The sequence below is a fragment of the Eleutherodactylus coqui genome, chromosome 10 (genome assembly GCF_035609145.1).
Source record: "Eleutherodactylus coqui strain aEleCoq1 chromosome 10, aEleCoq1.hap1, whole genome shotgun sequence".
Lineage (NCBI taxonomy): Eukaryota > Metazoa > Chordata > Amphibia > Anura > Eleutherodactylidae > Eleutherodactylus > Eleutherodactylus coqui.
This window is the reverse complement of record NC_089846.1, coordinates 7,793,456-7,813,510: the sequence shown is the minus strand read 5'-3', so window position 1 is coordinate 7,813,510 and position 20,055 is coordinate 7,793,456. Positions and strand designations below refer to the sequence as shown.

The window sequence follows — 20,055 nt, the reverse complement described above, 5'->3', positions numbered from 1 at the left end:
GCTGCTCCACAAAGTCGTGGTCCCCAACCTCTGGCTGATGCTTAAAGCAGATGTCCAGGGTTATAAAAGCATGGCTGCCTTCATCTAAACACAGCGCCACCCTTGTTCATGGGTTGTATCTGGTATTGCAGCTCAGCTCCCATTGACTTTAATGGATCTGAGCTGCATTACCACACACAGCCCTATGGACAAAGGTGGCGCTGTGTTTGGAAGAAAGAAGCCATGATTTTCCAACTCTGGACAACCCCTTTAAATACAACTCCCAGTATGCCCCGAGAACCTATACACAACAAGTATAGTGTGCTCACCGTGACACCTCGTCCCAGGTCTTCTTTAGCCTGTGGATGGCGTTGCACTGGAGGGCTGACAGAATGGCGCGGAGGGATGAGAAATTCTTTAGGATGCGACATTCCTGCAGACAAGAGGGTGTAATTCACAAAGGTCCCCAACACTTCATGATCCAACATATTTGGTAAGGAGACTTGAGCGCACGTACCCTGGCCACGTCTATCCAGCGTTCCACCACCTTCGCTCTCTGCTGGGGTTTCAGCGACCGGTCGCTCAGGCACGTGGAGATGACGCAGTTGGTGACACTATTGAACTGAGAGACGGTGGCGCGAATCGTAGGCGCCAGATGCTCTTTGCCCTTCTTATCTCTTTGGGACCAGATACAACCCAGGCAGTGATAGGGCACCACTTTCTTAAAAAGGTCCTACAACAGATGAAGAACGAATAGTCAGACGTAGAACTCCAGCAGGAAATGTCAATCCAAGACGGACCTTTCCAGCAAATCTAAACTCTTCTCACCATTAGATCCATATCTCTACAAATCAGAGCTCCACCGTTGGATTACAAAGCTCCAATGCACAGCATGGACAGGGTTAAATGCTGAAGTTCTGACTTCCTGCAGCCACCATTAGAGGGAGCCGTCTGCATACAATTCTATTATTGAGTGCAACGTAAACTCCTCAACACTGAAACTGCAACATCAAGAAGAACGAGCTGTAAACTGAGGAAGCTGAAGGTGGCGCTAAGATAAACAAATGAGGGGCTTCAAGGGTATCAAATATATTTCCATTTGTCATCATTCACATATCATGAACACGTCTATCGATCTGCAGTTTCGATAATTGCATGACTTTTCCTTCTTTGCCATGTCATTTCAGTGTTGAGGAGTTTATATACAGTGAGCTCCCTCTAGTGGTGGCTGCAGGCAGACAGATCTTTATCATGTAGCTCTATGCCTCTGCAGGGGATTTGGAGCTCTGTATCAGACCAAGGGGAGCTCTGACCCTTATGGTGCATCTAATGAAAGCAGGCAGCCATATTATATCCTGAGCATAGCGAGGCAGACCCAGATAGGGTTCACTTCATGTTGACACCCCTCAATAGAGGACGCCCAAAGCAAAAACATTGGAGAACTCACAGCATCCATGACTGTAAACTGTTCTGCCACCATGTCCTGTCGGAACGACAGGAAGTCCTGCTTCCCTTCCAAGAGAGCGCTCTCCTCCACCAGCCGGAACGTGCAGCTTGTGTGGTCCACGACTGTAAAGCACAAAGGGAAGGTGAGGTCAGCGATGAACTACTAGTGTCAGCAGTGGCAGCCATTACAAAAGTTGTCTAACTCACCATCTTGCTCCAACTCGCTGATTTGCTGCCGCTGGAACTGTGACAATAGATTGCGAGCTCTGCGCTCCAGATCGGAGCCTGGGATGTTGTGCCGTACATATGCAATGAGCTGCTTCAGACACACATAATCCGGCGCTTGCCGAAAATCCTCCGAATACTGATCCAGCCAGGCCCCCAGGATGGATGAGATGGTGCTGGAAAGAAGAGACAGGCTTCGTTAATGCCATGCAGTCTGCTGTAGAGTGTCAGCTCTGCGGGTTCACACTCCTACACCACCGGTTTAGTATGGGGATGATGCAATTGTCATTCCTTGTGCTTTCATTTCATGGGGGACTGATTAGCCGTGTATGTAGTGCAGCAGAGGGTCAGACAAGATTATGTGATAAGCCTGCAGGGGGAGGAGCTTCTCAGGACGCTGTCTGGACTCAAAGGAGGAGGAGCTTCTTGGGAAGCCGTGTGGATTCGGCGTCTCCTTCTCCTGCTCTTTGATCTTACAGACAGGAGAGAGGAGGGAGGGACTCTGTTCTTAGTCTGGAAAGTTCCTGCATTTTGCAAAAAGGACTTCCACAAGAAGAACAATCGATATTTATCGCCGATAAGCAGAAGTTTATAATTGTGCTAATCACACGTGAAACATGTCTATTAAAGGGCCGGTAGACCTAAAACTAGCAGCTTATAATAGTGCAGCGGCTGATATCAGTCACATATGTGATGTAAAGGCCCCTGGAGGTTATAGCAGTGCTTGAGCGTTATAAGGAGGAGCAGCTAATAACCTCCAGAGAGGTTACATCATATATGTGACTGATATCAGCTGCTCCTCCTATAACGCTCCAGTACTGATGTGAGAGGAGCGGCTGATATCAGTCCATACCAGTACTGCAGATGCGATGAAGTATTGAATGTTGGGGGCAGGGAGGATTTTGCACTTGTTACTCATGCCAAAATTACAGCTAGCTACTCCCCAGCCTGAAATGGCTGATAACAGGGAGCAATAGACTGTATTCCCCTTCACAAGGCCGCCTGCAGGGAAATGTCCCTTTAATGTCAGCTAACCATGATAGATAAAGTGTCTGCTGTTACTCTGCGGTGATCCGGGGTGGTGAAGGGGTCCAGATCTCTCCTCCTGCAGGAACATCTTGCATTTCTGGGTGAAGGCCAAAAGGCCTGCGGAGGATTATCAGCCGCAGATGGTTGCTGCTCAAACTTACTTTTTCAGCTCGAGTCGATCATCGATGGTATTATGGGAGTGTTCGCCATTGAGCTGAGGGTGCAGACGCCCGAACCTTAAAGAAGAAACAAGCAGTTTTATTTAACATACGACTATGTATTAGAGCCACTGTAACAACCGACTGGTGACCCCTGTAGGGCCTCAGATGTGGACCCCCTCCGCAGTGACTCGTGTGTTGGGGGTCACCTTGGCGCTCGTCATCAATATAATTACTGCACCAAGCCTCCTTTTTCATGTCATCCCGACGATGAGTGCCAATCAATGAGATCAGCGCTCGTTTACTTGGCCTATGCATAGGCTGATAAAGAACATATGGGGGAAGAGCGATCACACGTACGATCGTTCGCCTCCCATACGGTTCTGTTGGCGGCACATTCCATTTACACGAGGCGACCTGCGGCAGACAATTTATTTTTCCCCGGCCCCCCCAAAGATGTGATTAGCTGAATGCGGGCTTGTCAGCTAATTGGGAACAGCTTTCCACAGTCCTACAAACCTTCCTCACGGGAGGGGCAAGGTAAGGATATGGCGCAGGCTTGGCGCATGCAGCCGTAAAGCTCCTGGTGAAAACATCAAATGTATCCCTAGACTGCAGGTCTCCGGATCAGAACTCAGGAGCCTCATGTACTCAAGAGTTGGGGTCCGCAGACCTGCAGACACTGCCCAAGTCCATGAGTGAAACGGATGGTGTAAAGACAGTGTGGCTTCCTCTTAAAGGGTCCTTGCAGGTCTGACACTCACTTGTTCAGCAGCAGGTCCAGGACCTGTTTCGTGGTAGCGAATGCCCGGTAGGTGCACAGGAAGATGGTGACGTAGGTGGAGTCATTGCCTTTAAACGCGGAGACCAGGTATTCCACCAGCTTCTCCAGGGTCCCGGCCTTGATGGTGCGCACCTTGCACGTCTCATACAGGCTCAGGGCCGTCTCATTCTCAAACTACAGGAAGACAAAGAATACACGTCATCAGCAACAGGCAACGACTAGGACAGTCAGACGGGGAGATCGGCGCAGTAAGGGCGGCTGAAGGGAGGAGGCAGTCGGGCGACAAGCAGAAGGGTTAATACAAGCTTGAAAATAGGCAATAAATCCACAGAAGCGCAAAGTACGAGGTTCGGGGCTGCAAAAAGTCACCAGAGACGAACGGCTAATGTTATCGACTAATCAAGGTGGGGAGGAACAAGGTTGGGGGCTCCGACCTTCAGGGAACCCAATGAGGGGACTCATTCTGCGCCCGGTCCCCCCTTTCCTTCCGCATTACAGGACCCCCCTTGGGTGTTTGGGGGTCGTTTTCTGCCCTGGGAGCTCCGCAGCTTTCCTAGAATCTCCTGATTTATGACGGGACGCCATCCGCTATTTGTGGTTTTCCTTCCTTAATATCAGTTTAAAGCGCTGAATGTGCAAATCTCGGAGTTATTTTGCTGCGGTCCCCGAGGCGGGAGAGGAATGTCAGGACTGTATATTTCTCCGTCTCCGTCGCAGTAACGAGCGTTTCGTTTTCCAGGGAATGCTTACTCTTCCGTTCCTGGTTTCTATAAACTAAAGCTATTCCCCCCGGAGCCGGGCTGGGTCATCATTCTCAATTGGCTGCATGTTACCGTGCGATCTTGGCTGACCTCAACTTGGCCGGCCGCTGTCCCTGCCGCACCCCGTACTTGACAGGGAGGCGGTCGCTCCGGAGGAGGTATGAAAAATACACGTTTAACTCAGTCCGTGCCTGGTAAGAAAGGCAGAGCCCCGGCGGCCATCTTGTTGGTGGTCGTAAGAAGAGCGACGACTGCTGGCTGACAACACCTTAGTAGGTCGGCAAAGTCCTCAGACCCCTTCACTTTCTTTTTGTGTTGCGGCCTTATGCAAATAACAACTACAATTTCCCCATCATTCTGCACTCTGCACCCCATTAGTATTCACCCCCCCCCCCCCCCTTGGGTATGACACATTTAGCCCCCCGGCTGGAATCACTGCCAAAGGGGCTTCAACTAAGTACGGGGGGCAAATACTGAGGTCACCGCAGAATGTCATCTCTGGGAGAAAGTTTCTCATTTCTGAAAGCTGTACATTCTGTTGTCACTGTCATTATGGGGTACTAAGTGCAGAATAATGGGGGGAACACAAGGCCCAAAATAAAGTGTAAACAAGTGAAAAGAGGGTCTGAAGACTTTGCGGACCCCCTGTATAGGAGATGCAATGTCGGCCATGTTGCTTGTCAGATTTTGAATGACCAGACAGAAGTAGAGGGGCAGCCGGCCCGGCGCTGGACCACCATGACATATCCGAGGGGCACAGTCTGAGGCACGTACTGGTGTTTGACACTGGTCGTAATGGCTACGTGGCCTGTGCTAGTGAGCGGCTCGGAGTGCGCATGGCTTCTGCCCCGACTACAAGTCGCCGGCACACGGGGTGGATTTGCATTGCAGAATTTACGGTCGGTGTCCACCAGAGCAAATACCATTCGGTACATCCTATGGAGAACCGCTGCGCACGGCCGGAAATCAAGCGCAATTTCCACTTGTGGAGGAAAAAAAAAAAAAAAAGATTGCAACAGGTTCTGTTTTTGCGCGGATTCCACGCGGGTGGCTTCCATTGAAGTCAATGGAAGCCGTCCAACCCGCGGCCCTGGAAAGGTTGCGGGACCCGCGTCGTCGCCAAGTGACAGTGCGGGAAAAGTAAATATTTGGGGGAAAAAAATCCGCAGTACAGATGAAGACTACAGGATCGCTGGCCGGGGTCCGAGCCGGATTCCGCTGCGGGCTCCCGCATGCAGGCGGCCTAAACTATATAATATCAGAATTGTACGCAGGTTCCCCTCCAACCCACAATCTTCCTCACCGTGGTATCTCGGGGGCCAGCAAGACCGCCTTCAGCAGTGCCCATGGGGGACGGAACCCTGCTTACCCCCAGCCATCGCTGCCCCTTGTTGGCCGTGTGGTGGAGCTGCACTTTCCGCAGGGAAATACTGTAGATAACGCCGTCATCTAGCTCTTCTCCGATCTCCTGCGCGGAGCTCTGCAAGACAAAACACGCAAAGGGTTAACGAAGGAGACTCCTCACTGAGCAAACATACAGAAAAGTCCCAGCGTAGGTCCCACACTGGAGATCCACGACTGTTGCAGAACTACAACTCCCAGCATGCTGCGGCTACCACAGGTTGGGGACCGCGGTCCGACACCACATGTCCGTTCGTCCCTCGGTGCCCCCGGAGTATTACACATGTTCTGAATTCCTGCCCGTCCCGCCAGAAAAGCTTCCTCAATGGATTCCATAATAATCCGCTCTGGCGATGTAATCGGATCCGGGGCCTCAGTGACAACGACACCCACCGCCCGGCGCCCGCAGCGGCTGCCAACCAGCAGATGGCCAAGAAAAGGCCAATCACATAATAAACAAAACACGATTAACGGGTAAACCTGTTAGCAGATTAGTCGCCGCTCTCTCCAGCCATCGGAGCAAGAAAGTCCTAATCATCAAGATGTGCATCTCCCACAATGCACCTCACCAACACTGCAGCACTGCTGGATATGTGCAGCTAGAGAGTCAGCTCCTGAGCCAAGAGTCTGCAGTCATCGCCCCCCCCCTGCTCTTGGTTGGAGTCGGATCGGCTCTGAATGATCTTGTTAGGAGAGTCAGAGAGAAAACACGCGCTTTGCCACCTTGAGTGCCCCCTTCAGAAGAGGACGGGTGCCGGGTCACAACCAGACGGGCGGCGGGGGCCGGGTCACAACCAGACGGGCGGCGGGGGCCGGGGTCTGCAGAGCGACATGGAAGAATACGTGGGGATTATTTGCCCACAAATGGGTGATACTACCCAGGTGCCACACAGCGCCCACACAGTACCACGGGCTGTCTTTAACCCTTCCCGTGTCAGTGAACGCTTACCACCACTGAAAGGGTTAAAGTCGCTCCTCGCCGCTTCCTTCCTCATACTTCTGGCGGTACATCATGTCCACCAACACCCCCCCACATGTCATCCTCCCTTCCTCATCCCCCGACCGGAGGACACTTATCTGCCCTTACCGACCGCCGCAGGATGATGGGAGGTGTAGTACTGCCAGGTGTCTGAGGCTTAGATACAGCGGCTCAGGCAACAAGATCACATGGTAGGATTAGATACAGAAGATCGGCAGAAAGTATCACACATTAAAGGGGCTGCCCAGTGTTAGAAAAACATGGCTGCTTTCCTCTAAACACAGCGCCACCCTTGTCCGTAGGGTTGTGTAGGTATTGCACTTTAGCTCAATTGAAGTGAATGGGGGCTAAGCTGCAGTACCACACGTAACCTACGAACAAGGGTGGCGCTGTGTTTGGAAGAAAGCAGCCATATTTTTCTGACCCTGGACAGCCCCTTTAAGGATTGCATACACCGCTCAGCAGACAGTATGACAGGATAGGATTAGACACCCTTGCTGAGCAGATGGTATCTCACTACAGATTAGATACATTAGCTCAGTAGACAGCGGTACACATGCTAAGATTAGATACATAAAGTATCCCACTCGATAGGATTGGATACACCAGCTGCACCATCATTCAGTGCTGTGTGCAGAGGAGCTTGCAATCTAGTAGTGACAGCCAGCAGCGAGGACGATGGAAGCCACATGTGATAAGACGTCAGAGCCGACGGCCGATGCTCCTAACCACCGAGCCACCCGCAGCCTACAGGTAGAGGAGGTCACAGCAGGTCAGGCACGAGAAGCCATCTGTAGGATACAAGGCGCACTGGGTAATAAGGGAAGATGGACTCAGCTTAGCAGCAAGGGTTAATTACATCAGTATGGCCTCGGCTCACCCAACTTTCCCAGACTCCTGAATGGCAACTCTGTCCTCGGCTGGAGGATGGATACCCTGTACTAGAGGGGTCTGGGTGCCCACCTCTCCGCTAGCAGTCAGCTGATCTCTGGGTGGTCACATGACTGCGGTCGGTGGTTCCGTGTGGCTTCTAGTTAATCTGGATTCTGCAACATTCGCTTCCTCTTTTCTTCTCATCATCTTATTATGGTAACTAATGTGTCTGCAGCGGAACAGAAAGTGTCGGCCAGGAGAGCGCGGAGCGAGCGGGGCGAGCGGGGTCACCAGAGGTGACAGATCGCCATGATGCTCCGGGTTGGGGGTCAGTAAACCCCACGGCCAGGACGCTCACCAGTACTATCCACGCAGAAATGCCGCCATAATACGTTAATGTGAGCCGGTCTTAAAGCGTGAGACATGATTAGAAAAACTCAGCTGTTTTCTTTCAGTAACAGCGCCACAGGTGGGCACAGGTTTCGTGTGGTATTACAGCTCAGCTTCATAGAATTGATTTGGGCCAAGCTGCAATACCACAGTCAACCAGCGGACAGGTGTGGTGCTGTTTGTCTAACCCTGTCTTGATGATCGGCCATCAGTAGTAGGTGAGCGGGGTGCACCACTTGTGACCCGAATGATAAGCTGTTGTCTGGACCTATGCGCTTGTGCAATCAGATGACTTCCTGCAGGAAGCAGACAGCTCAGGTCTCTTTGCAGTGGCTTAATGGGGACTTGGCTTGCAATACCGAGCATGGCCACTGCAAAGAGAACGGAGCTGTCCGCTGCCTGCAGAAATCATCTTAGTGCACAAGCATATCGACCCAGATTACAGCTGATCATTGAGGGTCATGGGTGGCAAACACCCACTGATCTACTGTTGACTTATCATAAGGAAAGCCCCACTATAGTCTACACCCGGACGACCCCTCTAGAGGGGTATTTCAGTGGGGGTGCTTACCAATGTTCTGAGCGCTCCGGTCTCCACCTGCTTCCGTCAGCGCAGTCACGTGCCGTCTAGGTGTGCGAATGCTGCAGCCCAATCACAAACCTCAGCGTAGAAGCTGCTGATTGCTGCTCTGATCAGACACTATGAAGGCGCATGAGTGCGCTACCTGCAAGCGGATGGAGGCCGGAGGAGACCAACCCATTCAGTGTCCCTGCAGCGCCACCGCAGGAGAAACAAAGCATTACACGGCGCCCACTGAAATATGATACGTTGTCCATATAACGCAGACGTGCCGCGTCCGCCAGAGTCGCACTTTGCTCTGCATTGGGTCGTATTTACACGAGTGCGATGTCTTAGACCGGTGATGGTGATACGTTTTGCGCAGAGACACGCTGCATCGCGGTCCAAGTCGTTTTCATGTGCGTGAGTATCGTATGCTTCACACGAGACACAGTTATTTTAGGACTCGCCCATAAGAATGAGCGCATTTTCTGCACAATCGCAGAAGAATAAGACGCGCTGCAATTTTCCCATCTGACAGTTGCTGCACATCTAAAACAGCGGACTCCATCGCCGCGAGAATGCTGTGCGTCTCACAATGCGCAAGATGAGAAGGTCGCCAGTGTGAAGATTTGCGGCGGTGCGGACATGCGGGGCGCTGCGATGTTCTTTCTTTTCTTAGAAAAACAAACAAAAGTCCCAAATATCACCAGCAGAGGAAACGTGAATTCCGAAAGGATCATGTGACCCCCCCCCCTCCCCCCCGCATTGTGGTAAAGTTACCCAAGTGTTAGTAATACAGTAACAATAGCCGGATACATAGTGACAGCGAGAGACTAAACACGGGGCGGAGCCACGGCTGTCACTGCCGACGCTAACCGGCACGATCTATGGAGAGGACGACGAGCGCGCCACACGGAGGTGAAAAGGGGAAAGCAAAACCCCAAAAGGGAGATTTAAGGAAAAACACAATACTTACTTTTTTTCATTTTTGGAAATTATGAATGCTGTAAAAACTAAACCCACCAAAAATGGTGCAATTGCAGTTTTTTCTAATCATCATATAATTCCCCCCCCCCCCCCCCCCGTACATTATACGGCACCGTTAAAAAAATACAATGTCCCACAAAAAACAAGCAGCGCAACGTCACTGCAAGAATGGGAAGAGTCACGGCTCTTGGACGGCGGGCCGAAGAAGGGACAATTAAAACAAAAAAAAACCTCTTGTGCTGAAGGGGTTAATGTATATTTTCTTCTATTAGATTCTTAAAGTTCCCGATTGGCTACATTCACCTGAGGATCTGGCGGCGATCAGATCCTATGACCGCTGTATACGGAGCCGCGCACTTGTTGGCCTTCGTCATCCGCCGCGGGTCTTGTGACACGGCCACGGAGCGCGCCAGCGGCTCAGCGGCAGACTAAGCCCGTAAACCTCTTAGCGGCGGCGGGAGACAGGCTGTTCCCACAGAAGGGGCCGCATTGTTTCTTGGAAATTCTACTACAGAAAAGCACATCTTAATGACCCCCGCGGAGAACAATGTGAGCCCCCCAGGCTGAATGTAATCCGAGGGGGCTCGGGGCTGACTCACACATGCCGGGACTCTCAGTTTTATATAAGCCCCACGTCTCTAGTCACAGCCAAAGCTGCACTCATGGATCCACAGAGCGGTCACTGCAGGATGTCAAAGGTGCAGGCGGTCCGTTACCAATCAGCAGAATTGTGAATGCAGCTCTGGATGCGACTGGAGTATAAAACTGGTAGGATGTTTGCTCAGACTGGTTGCATGGATGCCAGCATGGCATCCATGATGGTAGTGGGGGCACCGACGCTCTATCCAGGCTAGTCAATCAGCAACAGGGAGTAATAAACCGTCCGCCATATTTGTATGCGGGCCTGGGCTATCAGTTCTGTAGCGGCGACCATAACACTGGCTAGTAGCAGGTATCCTAGGACTGGGCTGCGGTCACATATGGCGGGGGTCCAACATAAAGGTCACCAATCCGGGATGCGGTGTTGTGCAATACGGAAATCAGAGCCGATTAATCTCTCCGTGACGCTCGCACGCCAACCGCCGTTTCTCCTTATGGAATCCATCATTTGTTTACAATGAGCCTTCGTGAAAAAAAGTCCGTCGGCCGCGGTTAGAATGTAGCATCGTAACGCCTAATGGGGTTGTCCAGTTGTAAAATATGTATGGGGTACCCACAGGACAGGCCACCAATAGTAGGTTGGAGGGCCACTGCTGCCCAGGACCCCAGCCCCTCAGCAGTCTCCCGGGCCGCTGCGCTTGTGCACAGGGCTGATTTCTGCAGGAAGCACACAGCTCCTCTCCTACTCCAGTGGCCAGACTTGGAATTACAGGCAAAGTTTCTTTGGACTTCAACAATAACTTGGCTTGCAATACCAAACTTGGCCACTGCAGAGGGAACGGAGCTGTCTGCTTCCTGCAGAAATTAGCCTGCTGCACAAGCACACTGACCCAGAGGACAGCTGACCACCAGGGGTTCTGGATGGCAGACCCCCTACTGATCTGCTATTGATGGTCTGTCCTGCAACCGGACAACCCCTTTAAATGAAGAAAATAAGATAAATAAACATAAAAGTAATAACTTGGAAAACCCCTTCAGGCCGTTTGAGTCACAAGGAGTAAATCGGCCCACTAAACACTTGGAGCAGATGTAATTCACAATCAGGAGAGGTTTTGTGCGTTTTCTCCCCTTCTTGCGTCCATAATGGGCACGGGGGTCTCCTGGGCGCTTCTATCCGCCGGCAATAAAACCTGTTTGACCGGAGGCGGAGGCTGGAGACGTCCGGCTACTGATGGGGGGATGCTGAGCGCGGACTGGGGGTCTATCATACCAATAGCCGGCACGCGAATCTACAAAATATCCCCCCATATAGTAAAGATGGAACGTTCCATAAAAAGGTTTAGGGGTGAATTACTCTATATGGGGGCTAGAGGTCAGAATGGTCGCTCCCGTATGACCGGCCAGCTGCTGTTATTGACTTCTGGCGCTGTATTGTAACGTCACACGTCCCATTATAGTCAATGCGTAAATAGGCGCGATACGTGAAATCAAGGGGACCGCCTTACATTGGGTTTTTTGGGGGTTTTTTTTGCGCAAGTGAAAAACAAAGTGAAGATGTGTGCAAAAAAAATGCAAGAAGGTCCAAATATGCGCGAAGTGTCACCGTTTGGGTCCAAGAATGCCGTGTATTTCAGAGTGAAACCGCCTCCGCCCATACGAATGAGCCCTAAATGTACCCACCCCTTACCACGGCTGTGAAGCTCTCTGATGGGTGTCTCCGCTTCCTACCTTGGCAGGTGGTTAGGGTGCCTGGGTCAGGTTGGCAGATCTGTGCCACCGCCTGGGAGCTGCTAAACAGAGCGGTGGCAGAGCGCCGAAGCTGCCTGTGCCACCCATTCTGCCAAGCGCTGGCTGCGTCCTCCGGGCAAAGTGTAGAGCCGGTCCCTCTGCTTCCGGACCTCGCGGCCCACATAAAATGGCGCGGAGGGACACATTCAGCCTTGGGAACCTGTTACCAATTACCAGATTAAATAAATCTTACTGTAGATATGTAAATGAGCAGGGAAGCTAGGTCACATGACAAGCTCATTTGCATACCATTTCATTTGAATATGAAAATGAGGCCGGGTCAAACCATTTAGAGCGACTCCGGCTATTAACCGCGGAAGCGATTACTCGGGAATGCAGCAATTTGCAAGTAAATTAGAACCAAATTTCCTGGATGGAATCATCAAATATCCCAAATTGTAGCCGCACTTCGTGTCCCCCGCCCGCACCGCGGCCGACGGGGGAGGGGGGACGCCGCCTGTGCAGGAATTTACTGCTTCCCTATGGATCCAACACAATCCCGACTCTGCTGTATCCAGGTCACTTGACAATGCCCCTACAACCCGTTACCGTGGCAACATTCACCCGGGGGTGGGAACAGAAACATCAGCAACATAGTAACAACTCTGCGAGAAAGGAGAAAACAAAAAACAACGAAACCGAAAACACAAAAAGAGGCCGAAAAGAAACTAAAATGAAGCAAAACTGAAACCCTACAAGTCGGCCGCCGATCCGCCGCGACGCAGAGAAGCGCTCGAGGCATCCGAGGGGTTAAATCTTTCCATTTCACAACGGGACTTTTACGTAAGTGCAAAACCCACTCAGCCATCTGTCCGTGCGCGGGAGGCGCGAGACGAGGAACACGCCGCTCACACTGCATTTATAAGGACGGCACGGATTTACGGCGGATTTGGTCATTTTGTGGGGGTTTTGCGCGCCCTAAAATGCGTGCTTGAGCGCCGCAATAAAAAGCAATGTAGCTTGAGCGATCCGTGAAAGAGGTAACGAAATGCAGGCGTGATACGGACTGACGGCGTGCCCGTGTGAATGAGCCCCAACACCCGGGGTATCTGATGGGGCAGACATGATCCATGTCACAATATACGGCCAGCCGGGCGGCGCGGACTGCGAAGTCACCGCAAAGCCAAACCGACGCGGAAAACTGAACAAGCAGTGATATCCCCCTCCCCCTCCCCCCACCCCCCCGATTGTTTTTTTTACTTGGTGCATATTTAAAATACACAACGCATCGTCGCCATGGCAACACTATCACTACAGATCAAGCAGATTGTGTTTTGGCAAGGAATCCGCCGTGTGAACGTATCCCAACAAGGTGAAGGATCGGCGTCTGAAGACCGTCAGCCATCTTGGATGGCCAAAAACGGAACACGGAATAGTAGATCAGAGGCGCAGCAGGAGACATCCCCTCCCCCTCCTGATTCCGGGACAGAAATGGAAGGGTCCCTTTAAATCTAAAATAAGCTACACTAAAATACTAATAAAAAAAGCTACAAATAAAAAACCTTTAAAGGGGAAGCGCCACAAATAGAGAGCGGAGGAGAATCATTTTTTCTCTTTCCCCCACCGCACGGCGCCACCCCCCCCCTCCCACCGCGCCAGCCAATACAATGAGGGGTCAATCGCGAGAGGCATATCGATCCCCCAGCGCGCTTTTTGGACGGAGGAGGTTGTACTGTTTACTACAGAGAGACCCGGGGAGTCGGAAACCAAACCGCTCCGCAGCGGAGCAAAAACAGCATCCCATAGGTCAGACCCCGGAGGCTGCCGCCATTTTTACTCCCCCCCCCCCCCCCCGAGAATATTTTTGATGCTCCTATAAAATCAAACAGAAGTTTATTTTCCCCAAATTGCTTCCTGATGAAAGTGACCCGCATGTTCAGGGAATCCGTCCGGCGGGCCGGAGCCGCAGCGCGGGGAATACCAGAGCCATTACTTCTGCAATTAGGACGCCGGGAGTTAATGAGGGCGGGAAGGAAGCAGCTGGTGGCGCTGACCCACATACCTGTGCCCACAACCAAAACACCTAGTCAGGGCTCCAGCAGGGGGCGGCACTCAGCTTTACCACACCCCAGTCTGCCTATAGATGCAAGAACACGTCCAGAGGCACATCTACCCATCAGGGGCCTGGGAAAGTTAGGTGACAATCATCATCATGGTGGGTACTATGAATCTATGACCTCCCTGCAGAGCATCACTCCCCTTCTGCAGCCTTGTTGGTGCACCTGCAGCCGAGGAAAGATGAAACCCCCCTCCGCCCCGCAGCCGCCGGCAGTCATCTGGATTCCACTACTAGGAAAGTGGACAATTTTCACTTTTTTTGAAGATTGAAAAAAACAAAAACAAAACCCTCCATTCTCACTGCAAGAACGTAGCGCCTTACACAAGCCCCGCCCCTTACACAAGCCCCGCCCCATCTCAGAAGCCATATTGAGAGGCCATATTGGCCTTGGAAAATAAGCTGGGTTGGTAATCTTTTCGGGCAGAAGTCCCAGGGACGTCGGGGATTACCGTCTATAGAACGTAAGAAAAACACAAAACAAAAACCTACGGAGCGCAGTCCGCAGCGCAAACCTCCCGCCGTCCACAAGCCGCTCGCCAGTCCAGTGATACGCAAAACAGGAAAAACATTCAGGCGACGACAGAAAGGAGTCAAACCGGGAGAAAACACGGATGAGGGCATTAAATATGTACACGTGTCCGGCTCCGGCCGGCGTCGCGGCTTCAGGCATTCCATTACTCAGTTTCGTTTTTGGAGCCGAGAAACAGAATTAAAACTGAAATAAACGGATTCGCTTTTTCCTGTTGAGATCAATGGGTTTGTGAAAAAAACGGAACACAAAGCAAAAGCTTTCGCTCGCTTCTGTTAAAACGGAACCAATATTACCGCAAACTGCGCTGTTTCATTAAAAAACGGAAACTTACAGAACGGAGGGGAGGAAAACGAAGCGTTAACGGTTTTTTAAAACGCCATTGGAATTGATGGATAAACATCCATTTATTTCACTTTTAATTCTGTTCCCGCGCCAAAAACGAAACGAAGAAACACGTGATTTTCACGCGTTTAACCAAAATACATGTTTGTAAACAACCCACAAGCCTCGCCCTGCATGCCACTCGGTTACGCTGCCACTTTTTCATGCTCCCACAGGTAATATCGGGCGGTTCTTAGACACGCCATGTTGGACTTCAGGTCGAAGAGGGGAAAAAAATTACCCCCCCCCCCCCCCCCGTGTGTATAAAGCCATCGAAAATACGGGGCTCTTGTGCGTTCCATCCATATCGCAAACGGACGGAATTCATGTGATGAAATCCCCTGCATGAGTGCGGCCTTGGGCCTCCGGTGTGGTGTTAGTTTACGGACAGCGCACGCACCCATTATACGCTATGGCGCCAAGCGCACTGACAGTTTTCACGCAGACCGTCCGCTCGTTGTGCGTTCTAGTCGCATCCATTAAAGGTTTGAGATTTAGGACCCGTATATGCTCATTAATGTGTGGGCGTCCGTATACTGGACCGGGATCGTGCGGTGACCAATGCGAACTGCGCCAGAGCAGCTCGGGTGCATCCTGGACACAAGTGGGCGGGCGCTGCGCTCGGACATCAGACTGCCTGGAATGGCTTCCGTCTGTGGTGTCAAACCAATGAAAAATAGTTTCTATTTGCCCCTCCCCTGTGAGCCCTCTAGCTAATGACCAATCACAGCCAAGGGGAGGTCACATGACACTTCCTGCACCCGCGCCCATCTCCGAGGAGTCCCCAGGACCAGCCTTTCCCTCTCGCTCCCCGGCGGTCACTTAGAGGGCACAGTTGTGCCCATCAGTCCATCTTGGCCAGGATGTCATCTATATACCATCGTCCAATATGGTGACATGTCCCCTTTAATACCTCATCATTACGACGGCTCCACTTACAGCCAAGTCACTAAATAGGCCATAAATAGCGCTAATTGATACTTTACAGCGATTGCTCTGTGACCAATTAACTTAAATGACTCTGCTTGACGGTTTTTCATAACTTTTTTATTCTTGTCCCAAAATGCCCGAGCGGAGGGGGGTCTGCAGATGGCGAGAGGCGCTGCCAGGAAAAAGAAACTGCATTTCAGGCTGGAAAATAAAGCCGCCTATGGGCCATTTCAGCGCCATACCGGCCGTTTAACCCCACGTGGTGCGAAGATTTCTGTAAGGGTTTCTAGATTTAATTTAGTCTTTATTGTGAAGGTAATGAGACGGCCGACTAAATAGAACTGCGGCAGGTAGACAGCGCTGGGAGATAAGCCTCCGTGTTGGGTGAGAGGTCGCTGGAGGTAAATATTAAACTTTACAGCAGATAACAGGCGCACTAACGCTGTCCTCGTGGACTCTCCCAGCACCTCCGCCGGCCGACATACATTGTATCGGCAAGTTCTTTATAGATTTGTGTTTTTGGACATGGGAGGATTTTTTTGTTGTTCTTCAGGATTTTCCTAGTAGGTTTTGTCGGCCACTTTTATACATTTGAGTGGTCACTAAACAGACCTCTAAGTGCCAGTCAAGCCCCGCCCTCCGGACTCTTTAGAAGCATCACATGACTCTTCTTACCATGGTGACTCTTGTGTTCTCCGACCCTTTGGGTTGAGGATGGGGTCTGTGGCACACTAGGGTATTTGGGGGCTGTGTAACTTCAGGCTATGCACACCGAATGTCCGCCGGAGAACAATCCTGGCGCTGCCTATTCTTCTCTGTTTCACGGATGAGCTATATCCCATGCCACTTCATGCAAAGTGCCGCGTACCACGGACATCACAAGGACTCTCCGATGCAAGTTGTGCCGAGTCTCTCGGACGCACCTCACAGTTACAGATAATGCCTTAGAGGGGTTGCACCACAATTGTAAGTTATCCCTTATCCACAGGATCTCGGATCCCCTGCTGCTAGGTGTGTGTGTGTGGGGGGGGGGGGGGGGGGGGGGGGGGGGAGGGTGTGTCCGCTGAATGGAGGCGGAGCAGGCAGGAGATCTCTTCCGGCTGCCCCAGTAACCAGGCAGTCCCTCGTATATTGAGGGGTTCCTGTTTACACGGGCCGACAGTCGCTTGGTTTCTAGGCGATACGACAAATGAGTGATTTGTTGCTCAGTGTCCTGCTGGCGGCGCTTCTACACGGGGCGACTACCCCGTTTCTAGCAATTATTCAGGCAATCGCCCCATGTGAAGGTGCCTCAAGGTGTAAAGGGCTTTTCCTGATAACTGCACCTCCCAGAATGCCCAGCAAGGCGGAGGGTTGATTAATATAGCCAACTAATGACAATGTAAGGATTAGTTAAACTCCATTGTCATCAAAGAGTTACATTCTAAGCAATCTAACACAAATAACCTTATCAGGGGACACGAAGTAACATTGTCTCCCCAGGACAATATCTATACTGGGGGGCTGGGGGCTTCAGATCTGCGGAGACCATGGCGACTACAAACTGTATGAGACCTGGGGCATGACATCACTGGGGATAAGATGACATCATCATCGTGTCAAATGAGTAGATTTATAGGACCTGTGGGATTACAAGGGCAGAACAGACTCCAGGCTGAATAGGAGTTCCAACTGCAAAGCATCATGGTCCCAAATGTAGTCACTGTTTTTTAAAGTTACGCAAACAGCAAAACAATATCTGGGCAACGATTGTAACCCCCCCCCCTCCCCCCGTCCAATGGAGCCGCCCCAACAGCCACGTTACAATGGGAGAACCCTCCGGAGAAAGTGTCACTTTTATTGGAGATGATGAATTCATGCCTCATGTAAATATATTTGGAGCAGCACTCGTCGCCTTTTAACCCCTTAGTGATATGACAAATTTAAGCCATAAGTTTCCTTTTGTGTTCCAGCAGCCAGAACTTCTTTATTCTCCGTCGGGGTCGCTGTGTGACGAGTTCCAGTTTTTATAGAAACCACATATTCATTTTTTCGCTGGGGGCGATGGGAAAAAGGAACTTCACCCTTGATTTTGGGGAATTCACTTTTACAGCATTCACCACGTGGTACAAATATTAGGTTTCCTTTATTCTGCGGGTCGTTACGATGACGACACCAAATTTATAGTGGTTTTATTATGTTTTATCAGTGCAGTGAATACACGCGAAATTAATGTTGATGAGTGACAATTAGTCCTCATCATTCCACTCTTATGCTGGGAAAAACCCCATATGTGACAATCAGAGATCAAATATGCTGATGGTGGTGGTGGGGGAAAAGAACAAAAATTCATGTTCCCCCTTCTCCTGGGACTGTAACATTTTCTTGCAGAGCGAACGGAGCTCCTCCTAAACTGCTGGGGGGGGCGATGGATGACCTGAGACCCTTCTTACCCCCCAGCAGTTTAGGAGGAGCTCCATTCACTCTGCAAGAAAAGGACCTTACAGTTTTGGACAAACAGAGCTCGTTCTACTTAAAGAGGCTGCAGCTCCGGTTCTGCTTTTGATGTCATCTTAAAGCCAAGGTTCTTGGAGTGGGGTCGGGAATACTGACTTTATAGTTGTCATGTCCGTCAGTAAGGGCAGAGGAGAGGGAGGACCACCAGCAGACAGTACAGAGGCTCTGGGACTCGAAGAACGGCCTCGGGTCATATGTCTTAGGAGGATAATTAGCCAGAATGCAATTTAGGAAAAAGACGTAAAGCTAAGAGGCGCTGCAGACGTTCCCAGAGGTGTAACACATCAGAGCATTGTGCTTGCACCAGGGTATATTAGGATTCCCTCTGCCGTCGGTACAGGTGACAACGGCTGCAGATGATACAACTGGAGGGGTCACACCCGCCGTTGGTATGCACTGTAACAGCAGGTCTTAATGCAGCACTGTGTGGCGACACGTCATGTCATTACAATGCCATGGCGAACAATTGATTGATTTAGTCCGCTTGGCATCACTGTACTACCTGAAGTAGGACGCAGCGCAATTCTACGGGTGTGAGCGGTATAACGGACCATACAACCTTTACTGATCAGAATATTAGGCCATCGCTCAGCGTGCAATACGTCTGTAAGCTGCGAGGGCGAGCCAGAAACAGACTCCGCACACTGCAGTAATCTATAGCTTGCCCATCTCAAGGCTGGCAGATACCAGGGAAGAGGGGCAATGGGGAAGGCGAGGGGTGCTTCAGAGTTCTCCAGGTCACCATTTCTCGGGATACCACCAAGCTGCTGTATACACGTTATTAGACGCTCCCGTCGCCTGTATCCCGGAGAGAGAGAAGGATGCAGAGGAATGCAGGGAGGAAGAGACAGAGGGGGCAGCATCTGCTATGTATTAGGAGCATGTGATCTGTAGGGGAGGGGGTGCAAAAAACAACAACTATCCCTCCCTTTGAACTCTTCTGAGTATAAACAAGAGCCCCTTCTGTTAGTCCCACATTTTAACCCCTCAGTGACCGATGCACTGATATCTGCTCGTGATCGCTGCTTCCTGACGTGGGAATGCATCGGGATTCTGCAGCGGATTTCGCCCATTGACTGCGCTCGATCTGCAGCAAAAAGAGGCAGATTTTGCCACAGTTTTTAGAGGCGGGGTTGGAAACCCGGCAATGAACGCGGCGTGTCATACAGGTGACATGGCGCCCGGCGGTCCTGGTGCCCACGCACAATGCGGATGTCTCCTGGAAGAAACAAGTTGCGGCGGAGATCCGCACTCTATACGGGCTCTATTTTTGCGTTGTTTCTTACTCATTTTAACTTTAGCGCTACCGGCGAGGGTGCGGGCGGTGGGCAGGGGACTCAATCACTCTTCCATGTTTGCTCCAAGTATTACCCATCCTTCTCCCAGAAGGCTTTGCAGCTGTCTGAAGCTGTACTCATGTGCTTTACGGTTGCACATATCTGCCACGACTCCCGTAGTTGAATGCCCAAAGCTTACCGACTCGCCGGATGCCAGAAGGGCCCCTTTTGTTTTCTCATATGTACATTCCATAGACATCTGTGGAGATAAGCAGCGTGGCCCTCTCTGCACCGCTGATCATTACAGAGCAGGACGGGAGCATTAACGAGTCACGAAGAGTTCTACTTCTTCCTTGAACACCTTTTGTTTCAGGGCCTCCCTCTTTTCAAGATCTCTGCTTACTTTCAGTGAACGAAC

General features: G+C 51.2%; 1 protein-coding gene across 12 annotated transcripts in view; it reads right to left on the bottom strand.

The window, feature by feature from the left end:
* RALGDS (ral guanine nucleotide dissociation stimulator) overlaps positions 1-20,055 on the bottom strand; it is a 122,582-nt gene that overhangs the window by 10,501 nt on the left and 92,026 nt on the right. For 7 of the 12 annotated variants that reach the window (XM_066580161.1, XM_066580159.1, XM_066580157.1 and 4 more), the window contains 7 exons: positions 5,686-5,862; positions 3,602-3,795; positions 2,841-2,915; positions 1,633-1,826; positions 1,427-1,548; positions 497-712; positions 309-412 (listed from right to left, as the gene is read on the bottom strand). In XM_066580161.1, coding sequence (XP_066436258.1) covers positions 309-412; positions 497-712; positions 1,427-1,548; positions 1,633-1,826; positions 2,841-2,915; positions 3,602-3,795; positions 5,686-5,862 — 1,082 coding nt within the window. The remainder of the gene's footprint in view (positions 1-308; positions 413-496; positions 713-1,426; positions 1,549-1,632; positions 1,827-2,840; positions 2,916-3,601; positions 3,796-5,685; positions 5,863-20,055) is intronic. The other 5 variants (XM_066580160.1, XM_066580158.1, XM_066580163.1 and 2 more) reach the window with 1 other exon arrangement.